This window comes from Branchiostoma belcheri, unplaced genomic scaffold (assembly GCF_001625305.1).
Source record: "Branchiostoma belcheri isolate BF01 breed outbred unplaced genomic scaffold, Haploidv18h27 scaffold515, whole genome shotgun sequence".
NCBI classification, from domain to species: Eukaryota; Metazoa; Chordata; class Leptocardii; order Amphioxiformes; family Branchiostomatidae; genus Branchiostoma; species Branchiostoma belcheri.
Window position 1 is genome coordinate 1,331 of NW_017804149.1, and position 13,757 is coordinate 15,087.

At 39.3% G+C, this 13,757-nt stretch overlaps 1 protein-coding gene across 1 annotated transcript; it reads left to right on the forward strand.

The window, feature by feature from the left end:
- Positions 1-1,724: 1,724 nt before the first annotated feature.
- On the forward strand, positions 1,725-5,699 carry LOC109480630 (neuronal acetylcholine receptor subunit beta-3-like; the record flags this gene model as incomplete). Its single annotated transcript, XM_019782864.1, has 7 exons — positions 1,725-2,338; positions 2,449-2,493; positions 2,676-2,785; positions 3,149-3,327; positions 3,744-4,061; positions 4,617-4,749; positions 5,270-5,699. Coding segments are annotated over 7 exons (1,796 nt in total), but the record flags the coding sequence as incomplete, so codon positions are not given.
- Between the last annotated feature and the right edge of the window lie 8,058 nt (positions 5,700-13,757).

The window sequence follows — 13,757 nt, forward strand, 5'->3', positions numbered from 1 at the left end:
TTCAGAAACAGAAAGTAGTAAGCTATTTCAGCATATAAGCCGTTAGCCTGGGAAAATTCGTTTTTTCCAAGCAGGTCCGTTGAAAAAACTGCAAAAAAACTACATTTTTCGTATCAAAAATTTACGTTTAACTACAGTTTCTACCCAAATTATAGAGTCGACGGACAATAACCAAAATTGTATCGGACGCCGGCTGGAAAACCTCCGTTGACTGATGTAATGAGATTTCCCGGCGTACTTTTTTTGGCGGAGTTATAGCCATTCGGTCTGAGGGTGTCCGCCGGATCCAAAATCGTGAAAAAAACTCCGGTCCGAGACCTTAAAATACGGTGACGCGAACCCCTAGAAATTCCACATAGAACGCAGCTATTTGGGTCATCAGGCGACAAACCGCATCACCCTTGCTCGCGGACTAATACCAAAAACGCTTCGCTGGCCGTCCAACTTCACCGCGCCGAAAAACACTACAATGCCAAGGCTTTTTGATCAATTCAAAACCTAGTTGAAAATCTACAGCGATCGCCGAGCTATGGGGAGCCAAACCTAGCGTGACAACCTCGCAGATCCGGCGATTTACTGCGCACTATTTGGAACCCTGGTCAGAATTAAACTCCGACCCGGAACCTTAATCTGTAAGTTAACATCACGATGCATATATTATGTTAATGCAGAGGTCATTTGCATAATTAAATAAAAAATTCACATATCAAGCCCATATTTCATGGAGGTATGAGATCTCGGAACTCTTGTTCCGATTGTTATACATTGAATAAGAGTGCACTTTGTATATGAGCATGTTAAGGTTTTTACCTCCTTGCACTGTCATGTTTCATTTATTATGGCTTCAACATGAAGTGATCGTGGTAAAGACGTTATTCGTTTTGCTAGTGTTCCTACCTTTTCAATATCTTCATTTTTTTCACCGGGCAAATTCGCCTTGAAACGTTTTTTTATTTATATATTTACAGGCTGTTAGAATGGATTAATTTGGACTTTTTAGCTGTGTCATTGGTAATGTACTATAGCAGTATGTGTTACCATATTTAGAGTCTTACCATATTTGGGAATTGGGCAGGAGCTCCATGTCCAAATATGAGCATAAAGACAGTAGCAGGTGTGGCCATGTTTGTAGATGTGGTTCCTATTTGGCTATTCACTAATTAATTAAAGAAGACCTGCGTGGTGGCACATACTTGTCTTTTTGGCCAGGAAAAAGGAGGGAACTAATTTGTAAATCAATGGAAATATATCACATAACCTACTAGTATATTTTTATATACCTTGCCATTTTTTACACATTTTTTTTAAATTTGGTTTAAAAATTATTTCAACCAAGTTAGCTACGGATACATGTAGCAGTGTGGTAGGTAAGGTCATTGACCTTTAGTGACAGTGTTTCCAATGATTATGGGGGTCATCTGTAAAGATTTGCCATAATGTCTGGTGCATGTCTGGTTTTATGTACCTGCAACATGCAAATACATGGGCCCACTTGTAACTACATAATATGATTCTTCCAAAAATGACCAAAAATTCACAAAAGTATTTTTAATTTAAAACACATCGAACGCATGAACAACATTCAAACTTATATAAAGTTTTATTAGATTTCTTTTGATATAAAATGTAAAGCGAAAATATACCATCATGGTCAATTTCAAAGTTAAAAAATCTGTTGATATATGTGTCTTCCTAAAGATAGGTATGTATTGTCTCTTCCTCAGTGAATTTCGAGTATAGTCTGAAAGCCGACCTGCTCCATGTGAACAATCGCAACCTGGCACCTGAGCCTGTTAGCCGTACCCAGCCTGAGAACCCTACCGGCACTGACAACCCTACCGACACGGACAACCCTACCGACACGGACAACCCTACCGACACGGACAACCCTATTGTCGCTAGGGTTGTCCGCGACACTGACAACCCTACCAACACTGACAACCCTACCGACACGGACAACCCTATTGGCGCTAGGGTTGTCCGCGACACTGACAACCCTACCGATACTGACAACCCTACCGACACGGACAACCCTACCAGCACTGGAAACCCTACCGGCACTGACAACCCTACCGACACTGGAAACCCTACCGACACTGGGAACCCTACCGGCACTGGGAACCCTACCGGCACTGACAAACCTACCAGCACTGGGAACCCTACCGGCACTGACAACCCTACCGGAACTGACAACCCTACCGGCACTGGGAACCCTGCCGACACTGGGAACCGTGCTGAGACTGACAACCCTACCGAGGCAGAGACCCCTACTCGGATTGAGAACCACATCCGACCCGTCATCAGCTTTAATGGATCTGTAGAACAGATCGTCGACTTGGTCAGTTTCAGTATCTGTAACACATTTCAATTCCTCGTTGGTCTATGACAAATAGACAGTTCGTGGAGGGAGCAAAACATAACTGACCGATGCTGTAACTTTTCTTTCAGGAGGAAAAGAAGGAGCAGCTGGTTGCCTCTGTCGTCATCCATTTCGTAAGTCCACGTAGTTATTAAATATCTCTACACTTAGAATAATATCGCATTCATATAATCATGTCTCGTTTTTATTACGATGTTTATGTGTTTTGCTATCATCATCATAATTTTGCTATAATTTTGCTGTATAATTCTTTGCTGTAACCTACACAGTAATACTTTGTTTCTTGTTACTCCAGACATGGCAGGACAGCCGGTTGAGCTGGGATCCAAAGTACTACGACAACATCGAGACTATCAGCGTCCCTGGCAGCAGCATCTGGACCCCTACACTTACTCTGAAGGGGAAGTATGTAGTGTCTTCTAAAACTATTATCATTGAATCGAGAATGAACCATGCCTGATCTGTTGTTTTTTAAATGTCCTGAACTGCAGAAAATACCATTTTACTTGGAAGATGATTAATGAAAATAACATTACACTGATTTTAAGTCTTGTATGTCATTTAAAGTACCCGTTAAATAAAAATGATCCTGCAGTGCCAAACATTACACATTTGTCAATTACCTTAAAATATAACTAACAAAATGACCGACAATATCTTTGTTAACACTGGGATACAATGCTAGGAATGGTTTAATCAGTTTGACACTAGATGATGGTTATCTTACCAGTAAATTAACTTGTAAAAAACTTACTGATTACTCCACAGTGCTAATCCTTTATACCAAGGCCTACCAAAAATCGTACCGGTCTTGATCAGTAGCAATGGCCAGGTAATCTGGAGGGTAGAAACCCTGACCACCACCGTGTGTGATGCGGACCCCTTCTACTTCCCTGCAGACACCATGGAATGCAACATCTGCTTTGCTGCATTTTCTGCAACCATCGGTATGAAATTGGAAGTATTTTATAAAAAAGATGTCGATATCAAAATAAGTTTTATGAATATAAATCAATAAATAAAAAATGATGTAAATTAAATATAATATTTTATCGAAGCGACCTGGCAACTGTTTGTCACGGTTGACATTCCTTGAACATCCCGGTCACCGTCTACATCTTACTATATTCCAGGAATATTTTGGTCACTGTTTACCAATGATGATAATAATGAAGATGACATTTCAGTGATTATATAATGGTTTTGTTATGGATTCTTTCCCATATACAATGTAAAAATTAAGGAAAATCGGATTCTTGTCAGTATAAAATCTTAGTTCTGTCTGCATACTTTTTTGCTACCCTTGTCATAAAAAAGTCAACTATTTTGCTGATAGTTTGTTGCAATGATTTGTTGAACACAGAATGCCAAGATGGCAGTCCCTGTGGTGTCCTGTCTAACCAACAACTGGAGGGCGAATGGTATCGGAAGGACATGATCTTCGCAAAAGGCAAGACGGAGGCGTGCTTCACTGTTCAGCTGGAGAGGATCCCGCTGTTCCACATCGCCACTACTGTTGGACCCTGTGTCATCCTGGTGGCGCTGATGGTCATCACATTCGTCATGCCACTGGACAGGGGGGATCGGATCTCGTTCGGAGTGACTATTCAACTCTCCGTGGTCGTGTCTCTCGTGTTCGTGACGGATGTGCTTCCTGTCAAGGGGGCGCTGCCATTTTTCGGTGAGTAAACATAGATGTGACCAAGGTGTGAATGTTTTCCTTAGTTTAGAATTTTAAACTAGTTGGAAATTAAAATGCCTTCTTGATTCCATTCATCTGGTTTTCTGCCACTTCTGCATTTCAACCCAAGTACGTAGAATGTATTTTGGCGGCATTAAGTAAACCCTTAGATACCGTCCTCATGGCCAGGCTGGACTCCGTAATGAAAAAAAAAAGTAAGCGAAAATCAATGGGTAATTCTTGAAACCTAAAACTTTATCTTCTTACAGACACTAATTCTGAATTAATAGGCATTTACAACGATGATAACGGAACAGTTTTCTGTTTGCTACGGTGATCATCTGTATTTTCACACCGAGTAATTTAATGTGAACAAGTAGTGTCCGTCCATCTATAAGTAGTGGTTCGAGAGCTGGTGTAGTCTTAGCAAAACAGATTTACAGTCCTCATTGGATTTCATTAGTATTTTGTGATTAGGTTGCTTAGGGTAACTGTTAACCGTGATAAATATTCCCGGAACATGTCGGTAACTGTTAACCACGGATGCTGTTACAGCCTCGCTGATCGTCGTGTGCATGGCGCTGATGGGACTTTTCCTCTTCTTCACCATGGCCATCATCACCATTCATGACAGGCAGGGGAGCCTGTCTCCAACGGCGAAGACCTTCTTTCTCCGTTACATGGCAAAGTATGTACTATTCGTAACACTAGCTCAGGTTAGACGGAATAGCACTGTACAGAAATAGACAAATGCCCTTCAAGTGAAACTCATATACACCTTTATTGTTGTTTCGTTTTTAAGTTATAAGGAGGTTTATTAGGCTCTTTTACATGTTTGGGCTGATATGAATTTAACGTACCAGAAAAGATTCCTTATCTATTTTTATACGATGGAATCAGATTAGCAACTTAATACTTTTATAAACTTTTTTCTGCACCTGTTACCCTTCCAAGCTGCAAATTAGCATGTATTTTAGGCTCTTTTCTTTGTAGATTTTGTATATTTCGTATATATTATATGATGATTCTTTGTAGATTCAGTCTGATTTTTAAAGTATCAACCTTGGTAACATTTTAACATTTTATTCATTGCTTCTATTTTGAACATGAAGTAATCTGAATGTTTGGACATGCCTATTGATATAGGAGTGAAAGTATGTATCAGAAAGAAACATCGACATCATTTTTTATTGGTGGTGTTTGTTAAGGTGCCTACTGCTCGGAGATCTGACAGAGAAGAAGGTCGCAAGCGACGATGGGGAGACTGGACCCAGCAGCAGGAAGCTGGCCTGGCCTGAGCGGACCAACCGCGTCTCCCCTGCCGATGCCCCGGCCGTGGTCGACGTGCAAAGCCCGGCTGTTGTCCGCGAGACTGCCCGTCAGCCGTCCGCGCCGCCCACGCGCCTGGAGGCCGCAGTCTCACGCCTGGAGGTTGCCGTGTCCTCCGCCTCCCGTAACATGGAGGAGCTGGTCGAGGCCATGAAGAACGAGCAGGAGGTGTCTGACTACACCCTGCTGGCTAAGGTCCTGGACAGGCTCTGCCTTGTCATGTACGTCATCAGCATTGCCGTGGCCGTGCCCATGACCATGTATCTGGGCAAGTAAATTACACTTGTGTAAACGTGCCTTAACACAACCAAAAAAAAGTGCGACTTAATTGTTATGCTTTGATTCAGCTTTAAGTAACATGCATGTGCAGCCAGGACATGCCCTTAAGGGCTGTAGTCCTTTGTAAACTTTAGTAAGGTAGTAACCCCACTTGTGGAACAAACATACTAAATTTGCATCTTTAGTATGATCAATACCATACGAAGGTGAATGTGTGCAATGGAGCCTATAGCTCCTATGGAGAATATAAAGCAGACAACATATATATCTAAGTTAAGTTACGTATCTAACCAAGAAAGGCTTGTTGTGTACTATTAGATAGTGAGTCGCCTTCTTGGCGGTATCTTGCACCTCATATCTTAGATCGCATATTTTATCTGTAAACTCTTGGTTCATCAAACTCTTCAAACAAATGATCTGTCCGTGACACTTTGTAAGTATAGGTTCCCTGTGTAATCAGACCGAAACACAATTTGACTGTAACAATTGCATTTACTTTCATCTATTCATACTTTCATCTGCTATCTATTCAGCTCAGAGGACATTTATACACAGCCGGAGCTGACGAACTAATCAGATAGGGTTAGTCTTGAGACTAATGGAGAACAACCGGAAAAGAGAAATTGTCCAGCTGTTACATGTAGACTGTTTTTTCTTGATCTGTAAACAATTTTGCGTTAGGATAACAAGTAGCTTTTGTGTAATTATAGTAATTATGACCAAGAATGTGTGTTTATCTCATATTCGTATAATTGGTATATAACGCCTATTATACTAATATGAGCTATATATCATATATGTATCATTTTATCATGTTTCTGCATGCAACAGTGTGAGTCAGTCAGCCTGGAACCCATATGAACATTATGGCGATAAGAACTGTGGTTAACAATGAAATAAGAATACAACTTGTATGTGGGGATTCAGGTTTATCTGAGCTTTTTTGCATATGTTAAAAAGCGTGAGTTTTTCAATAAAACGTAACGCTAAAATTGAGTGTATTTGATTAATTTTTACGTTGTTGCATAAATCTAGTTTGGTGCTAACATAGACCTTTGGGCTGATTCTTTTTCATTACTTAAAGAGTGTTAGCCAACCTCAATGACACAGCTCGATATCCCAGAAAGAGTATCAAAGTCTACCGGCCAAGATTACTTACCTGTCACTGGAGCGGGCGGCTGGACAGTTCTTAAAAAGAATTGAATAAAACGCCTGTTTTAAAAAATAGTAATAAAAAGGGCAAAAAAGGAAAAAAAAAAGAACATTTTTATTTTGTTGAAATAGCAATAATAACTAACTATTAGGTTATTAGGTAAAAACAGATAAAGTTAAAAATAAATAAACATCCCTGAAATCCTAGCTTTGTGATTAGAAAATCTCAAGGCCGATTGAGCCATGTTTAGATGCACGAGGAATCATGACTATCTATAGACTATGAATTAGCTTATAGGAAATTCCAATAGCGAATAAATAACGGGAATGAATGTAAGCAGCATGACTATGGGTTCTTGATTCGCATACCATACTTATGAGTCACTCAGCATTGTGAACAGCTTTTGTCGGAAAATGCCCCCCCCACAAAAAAATAAAAGCCTGTATAAAATAAAAAAACACTTGTAGCAATTTGTCCACCATACTTCCATACTGAATTTTAGGTCATTTAGCCCCAACATGAAGAAACTGAATCCATTTAAAGCAATGGCAGGAGAAAAAGAGGGAGGAGAAGGAGGAGGAGGAGAAGAAATATGAGGATAGATAACATGTCTTCATCTCACCACAATGCGCTGTTGGAGAAATTTCTTTCAGTAATATACGGTGATGGCGATATGACGACGTTTCAATCAATTAATCAATTAATCAATTAATCAATTAATCAATTAATCAATTAATCAATTAATCAATTAATCAATTAATCAATTAATCAATTAATCAATTAATCAATTAATCAATTAATTAATCAAATGGTTTATTATTTATTATTATATCTGACGTGTTGTTCTGACTACCCTGTCGCTAAAGTATGGGATAGAGTATGCCTTTTTTACAGTCACATGGAACATTAACTTGGAACATGTAACAATGGGTATGTAACATTAATTCAATAGAGATACAATAAAATTAAAAGAATTCTAGAAACCCCCCAAAATCTCTTTATGCACCATAAAAGAATTTGTCTTAAGCAGTATTACTAGACTGAACGTTGCATCAGGCGCCACCAGACGGTACCACAAAAGTATCGGTAGAACTCAATGGAAGCATGTTATTCATGGCTTAATATGCCTAAAGGTCTTTCATATCCTAGTTCTTCGTGTAACATGGTCACGTGTTTGAGTCAACCCTATCTATAAATTCCTAACCAGTCAGCTTCAACGTTGGAAATTCGAGGGGGATTTAAAAAGATTTCTATGATTCGTCACTGGAGGTGGAGCTGATGCAGATAATTCAATAAACTCAACAACCTTTGAAGAAGAAGAAACACACCTGCACACATGCCGCACAATATAGTTTTAATTAAAGCAGACAAAAAATAAAATAAAACGATTGTAAAAGCTTGTATAAAAAAAGGAAAAAAAAGCCCCAAAATGAGTTTTTAAATCAATTTAAAGAAATGACAGAAGAAGGAGAATCATGAGGGAAAACAATATTTCACTCCATGCCATAGCATATGAGAGGGTGGGCGAACGTGTCCACGCCTAACCCTTGCCATATCCCCAACGTCGTCATTTCGCCATCACCGTATATTACTGAAAGAAATTTCTCCAACACCGCATTGTGGTGCGATGAAGACATGTTGTCTATCCTCATGTTTCTTCTCCTCCTCCTTCTTCTTCTCCTGCCATTTCTTTAAATGCATTCAAATTCGGTATGGAGGTAGTGTGAACAAATTACTTCAGGCGTTTCATACACGCTTTTAGAATCGTTCTTTTTGTTTTGTTGTTTTTTTTTGGGGGGGGGTGCATTTTCCGACAAAAGCTGTACATAATGTTGTGGCCCTTAGTGACTTATACGAATGGTGTGCTGATAAAGAACCAATAGCCATGCTGCTTACCTTTATTCATGTTGTTTATTCGCTATTGAAATCTACTAAACATGGCTCCACCGGCAAGTGCCTTAAAATTTTCCACTCCGAATGTCAGAAGGTAAGGGATGTTTATTTTTTTAAAACTTTATCTGTTTTACTTACTAATAGTTATTATTTCTATGTCAATAAAGTACAAAGGTATTTTTTCTCTTTTTGCCAATTTTTATTATTATTTTTAAAAAATGCGTTTTTATTCAATACTCTTATTGAATATGCAACTTGAGACATTTAGAATGATTCACATTTTCAAAGTGTCATTTATGTTGTTTGAAAGGCCAGCTTTAGACAATCAACTCCACCATTTACGTAACCACTAAGACCCATTCAGGGTTGTTTTTTGGATCAGCTACCGATGGAGGCTGACGCACCCGACAGTAACAAAAGGGACCTGTGCTCGATTTCCTGTCCTTAAAGTGAAAACTGAAGCGATTCTGACACCTGAAAAGGCACGTGTCTGCGGGTGGATAAACAATTCAGGTTCTGCCTTGTAGCCGATTTGTCACTGGCTTGAGCCAAAAGGCAGGCGATCGGTGGTTGATTTTTCAAGTAGATGTTACAATGGGAGAGTTGTCGTTTTTCTGACTCTCGGTAGGTATTAATGGCGCATAGCCGTCAGAGAAATCTGGAGAGCATAGAATGTTTCACAATTTCCATATTAAGATCTGCATGGATATTGGTCGGGTCTAACGTGGGGAAAGGAGCTGCTGCACCACGATTGTTTTATTTGGTGGCGGGGGATATACTGCAGGGTTTGATGCCTAATGCAACGCAATAAGGACGGACGTACTCCCCACTGTGGCCTTTACATCAGCCTCAATAGTGAATTCGCCCTCTTAACTACATAAACTCATAAACATGCCAGACTGTCTCTGCCCTAGAAATAAAATGCATTGACCAATTAGCATAATACTGGTAACATTTTTCGAACAGATTCAAATATATTTCTCCACTCTCTTTTAAAAAAACAGTATCAAACCGTGCAGAATGATCAGAATAGTTGTAACTAAGTCACATAATCACGGAAATATTTTAAGAAAACTTTCAAATTCTCAAAAACCAACCTTAAGATCAAATTTTAATTTAATTCATTCTGCCCTTTCAGAGGTTTATTAAAGTGTCTTACTGCATGTGTCTATTTTTGGACGTCAAAAATGTCAATATTTCAAATGAATTAGCTCGGATATTTAGTGTGTCTAGAAATATGGCTTGTAATTGTGGTGTCTATTTGGTGGTGAAAGAAAACAGTATACATGTCGACTCAGGAGATGTCTTAGAATTTTACATTCAATTAGCTCCTGGCCATTTTCTATCATATTACCAGGTAAAGTTTGTCAGCGCAATGTTGTCATTACTTTATATTCTGGGTTAGGTGAGGCTAACTTCTTATGTACAACAGACTGTGCATTAATTCATTATCTGCTGTCAATATGTTTTCAAACCCAAAGTGTCTACAAGAACCCTTTGCCTTTTGCTATACCACCACGGTAGTCATGGATAGAATGAGGTTGATTACGTAAGCTGAATTTATAGTACAACCCGTTTTTAAGCTACAGACAATAATTGTATAGCAGCACCGATTATTTTTCTACTTGAGTAACATATTGCATAAATCATCAGAGTGCACGTGACTAAGAAACAGAGTACTATAATCTCTCTGCTCTTAATAATATTTATGCAAGAGGCAGCTGAACGTATGAAGAAAGTATTACTTATTTTATTTTCCTGCTGGATTTCCTTTCTACGAAGGTGTTTAAGAAAGATTAACTCACTCACAAACCTTATATTAATATTCATGCAGAAAGAATCAGAAAAACAAGCGCATATTATTTCAATATAGGCACCCAGATTTAGGAGTAAATGTGACTATAAGAGAATATTACTTGGGCAGCAGCAAACAAGGAGAAATATTATCGTTCGGAAAAGTAACTCGGAATTATCCCGAGTCTCTGATTTTTCGGCCATGCCGTAAATTTCTTGGTTCTGTCACGCTTATAACTTTTCAATAACTTTTGCAATGGAAAAATGAAAACAAAATGCTGAAATAATTTTTTAGTCTAAACACATTTCCTCCCCTTTGTGAACCAAAACCTCTCCCTTACAACCCTCTATTTATGTCGCTTTTATGTATTGTAGTTTTGATTTGAGGCGCAACACATAAATATGGTTCGCCTAACAAGTGAGCTAACAATTCTCTTTAAATGGCAGGACAACATGGAATATTGATCATCAAATACACATTCCAACAGGATGGTTGGACAATCTATGAGTAACAAAGATTATTTGGTCGTTTTAGACTATTGAGAGATCATAGAAAGATCTTGAAATCATCACAACAGAAGGGCCAGGCCAACCCGAATATATTTGATTTTGAGAATATTGAAACGTTCATCGGTAGATCATTTTAAGACCTTAAGAACTGTTGAGTTCCGGCACTAAAAGGCCCAGGAAAACCTTTCTAAAATGTCTCCACACCTTGTTTTAGAATGAGAATTAAAAACCTAGTGTTTAAGCAGCTTTGGTGTTAGAGGTGTTCAACAAAAATATATGCACATTTCTTCCCATGAAATGTTTTTGAGGATAGATGCATATCTCATGATAAAGATTGCTACGTTCTTGTGGCGTGCCAGAAGGGCATGTTAAAATGCATCACTTTAACCCTATCTAGACCGGGGGGGGGGCTAAAAGTGCCCGCGGCAACTTTGATGCCACATAGCGTCTGAACGGCTGAAGCTAGAACCGCCAAACTTGGTGACTTTTCCTAAAATATTGTTGGCAACAAATCTGTATCAGTGGAATAAGATTATGATTTTTCTTGTTGCCATGGCAACGGGTTTCTGACAGGCATTTTTTGCCAAATATAATAATTTCCATTTAAACAACAGAATTTGGTTTTATGTCAAGTTACTCATGGTTTCTAATATAAATAACATGGTTTGTCGTTCTAGCCCTAGCCGTTCAGATGCTATGTGACATCAAAGTTGGCGCGGACACTTTTACGCCCCCCCCCCCCCGGTCTAGATAGGGTTAAAACAGGCCAAATATGGATCATGTTGAAATCCATGACAGGCATGCAACGTATGAAGAAATCCATGATATGCATGCAACATATGCAACCTTTTGAGGTCATCCAATCATATGAGGCCCCGCCCAGCGCGCGCAGCTTGAATTCGGCTCATTATTAGACAATGAACCAGCCGTTAGGAATACGCGCGGGTTCAGTCTTGTTGGCGGGGAGCGGACCTTGGGTAGCGGACGAAAGCTAACACAGCTGATACTTAGGCTACGGCTTAACTATCTGCGTAGTCGAGAAAATCTTGTAAGGGATGTGCCGTTCGCATAAGCGTTTTTGATTAAAGCGTTCTCATTTCCAAAGTACATAAAAGTACCCAGGTGGGCACCAAACTATATGTATGCTGCAAAGTAAGGAGAAAAAAATAGGCACGATTTTTGCGTTACGTTTTATTGAAAAATTCACGCTTTTTAACATATTTTAACATAAGAAAAAAAGCTCAGATAAACCTGAATCCCCACATACAAGTTGTATTCTTCCTTCATTGTTAATCACAATTCTTATCGCCATGATGTCCATATGGGATCCAGGCTGACTGACTCACACTGTTGCATGCTTAAACATGATAAAACGATATATACATGCTAGTTATATAGATATCATATAAGATAAACCCTGTTCTGTGTTCAGACCGTACCGGGCTTTTTTTGGGCACACTCAGACGGGAGGGGGGTGCTTTCGAGTCCCGCCCCCTGTAACTCAACAACCACTTAACTTAGGGCTACCAAACCACTCAGAGAATGACAGTGATAAAATAAATTAATAACAACAACTTTTGTGTTATTATGACGTCACACGACGTCATTTATATGTTTTTTTTAAAACCTCCATGAAAACAAAAGGGAACATTTACTTAAGTGCAAGCCAAGCTAATGACATGGATGACAAAATCAAATCGCCTGCTCTATTGACATTGCAACAAAGTTCCCGGTGCATGGGCATGTTTTGTAAACTGTTTTTTTATGGTTATTCATTTCAGCCTCCAAGCGCTGTGGAAACTTCCCTTAGAATACCGATGACGTCACAGCGAAATGTGACTACAGCTATTATTATGAGAACGTTTGGAGCACACTTGTGTTGCGGGTATGCCTTATAGTCGTTTGCCTCAGGGAAACGACTTGTCAACCAATCAGACTTGTTGGTTAGACCGCCTTTTGGTCTTAGTTTCGAACAAGACTATGGGGCCTACTATATTCGGGCCAGGGAATATTACCGGCCCTCCCTCTCCAGCCCGGGTGGCACTCACAGGCACCGTTAAACCCATGACACCGGGCACCGTTCTTACACACACAGTCCCTGTCACAATACATACCGTACAATCCACCAGAACACCCTGTAAAGTTGTACTGAAATGTCCACTCAAAGAGAACTGTTCCCCCTTATTCCCCAACGTGACATTAGCTCCACAGCGAAACCAGTATGGTGATGTGGACCACATCTCGTTTAACTCAACGGCGATGACATAGCGGGGATTTTCCTCCCCTTGGAACTGACCGTTGACTACCCACTGAGGTAAGTCGTCATCCATAGAAAGGTCCAATATAGTATAATTCCAAAATATATTGTTCACAAAAAGTGGTGTTTCTCAAACCCCTATCATATGAAAACATATTGTTTACAAAAGTGGTGTTTCCAAAACCCCTATCATATGAAAACATATTGTTCACAAAAAGTGGTGTTTCCAAAACCCCTATCATATAAAAAACATATATTGTTTACAAAAAGTGGTGCTTCCAAAACCCATATCATGTGAAAACATATTGTTCACAAAAAGTGGTGCTTCCAAAACCCATATCATACAAAAACATATATTGTTCACAAAAAGTGTTGTTTCCAAAACCCCTATCATATTAAAACATATTGTTCACAAAAAGTGGTGTTTCCAAAATCCCTATCATTTCTATTTATATAAAAGTATATATGTTTTCAGTGCAGC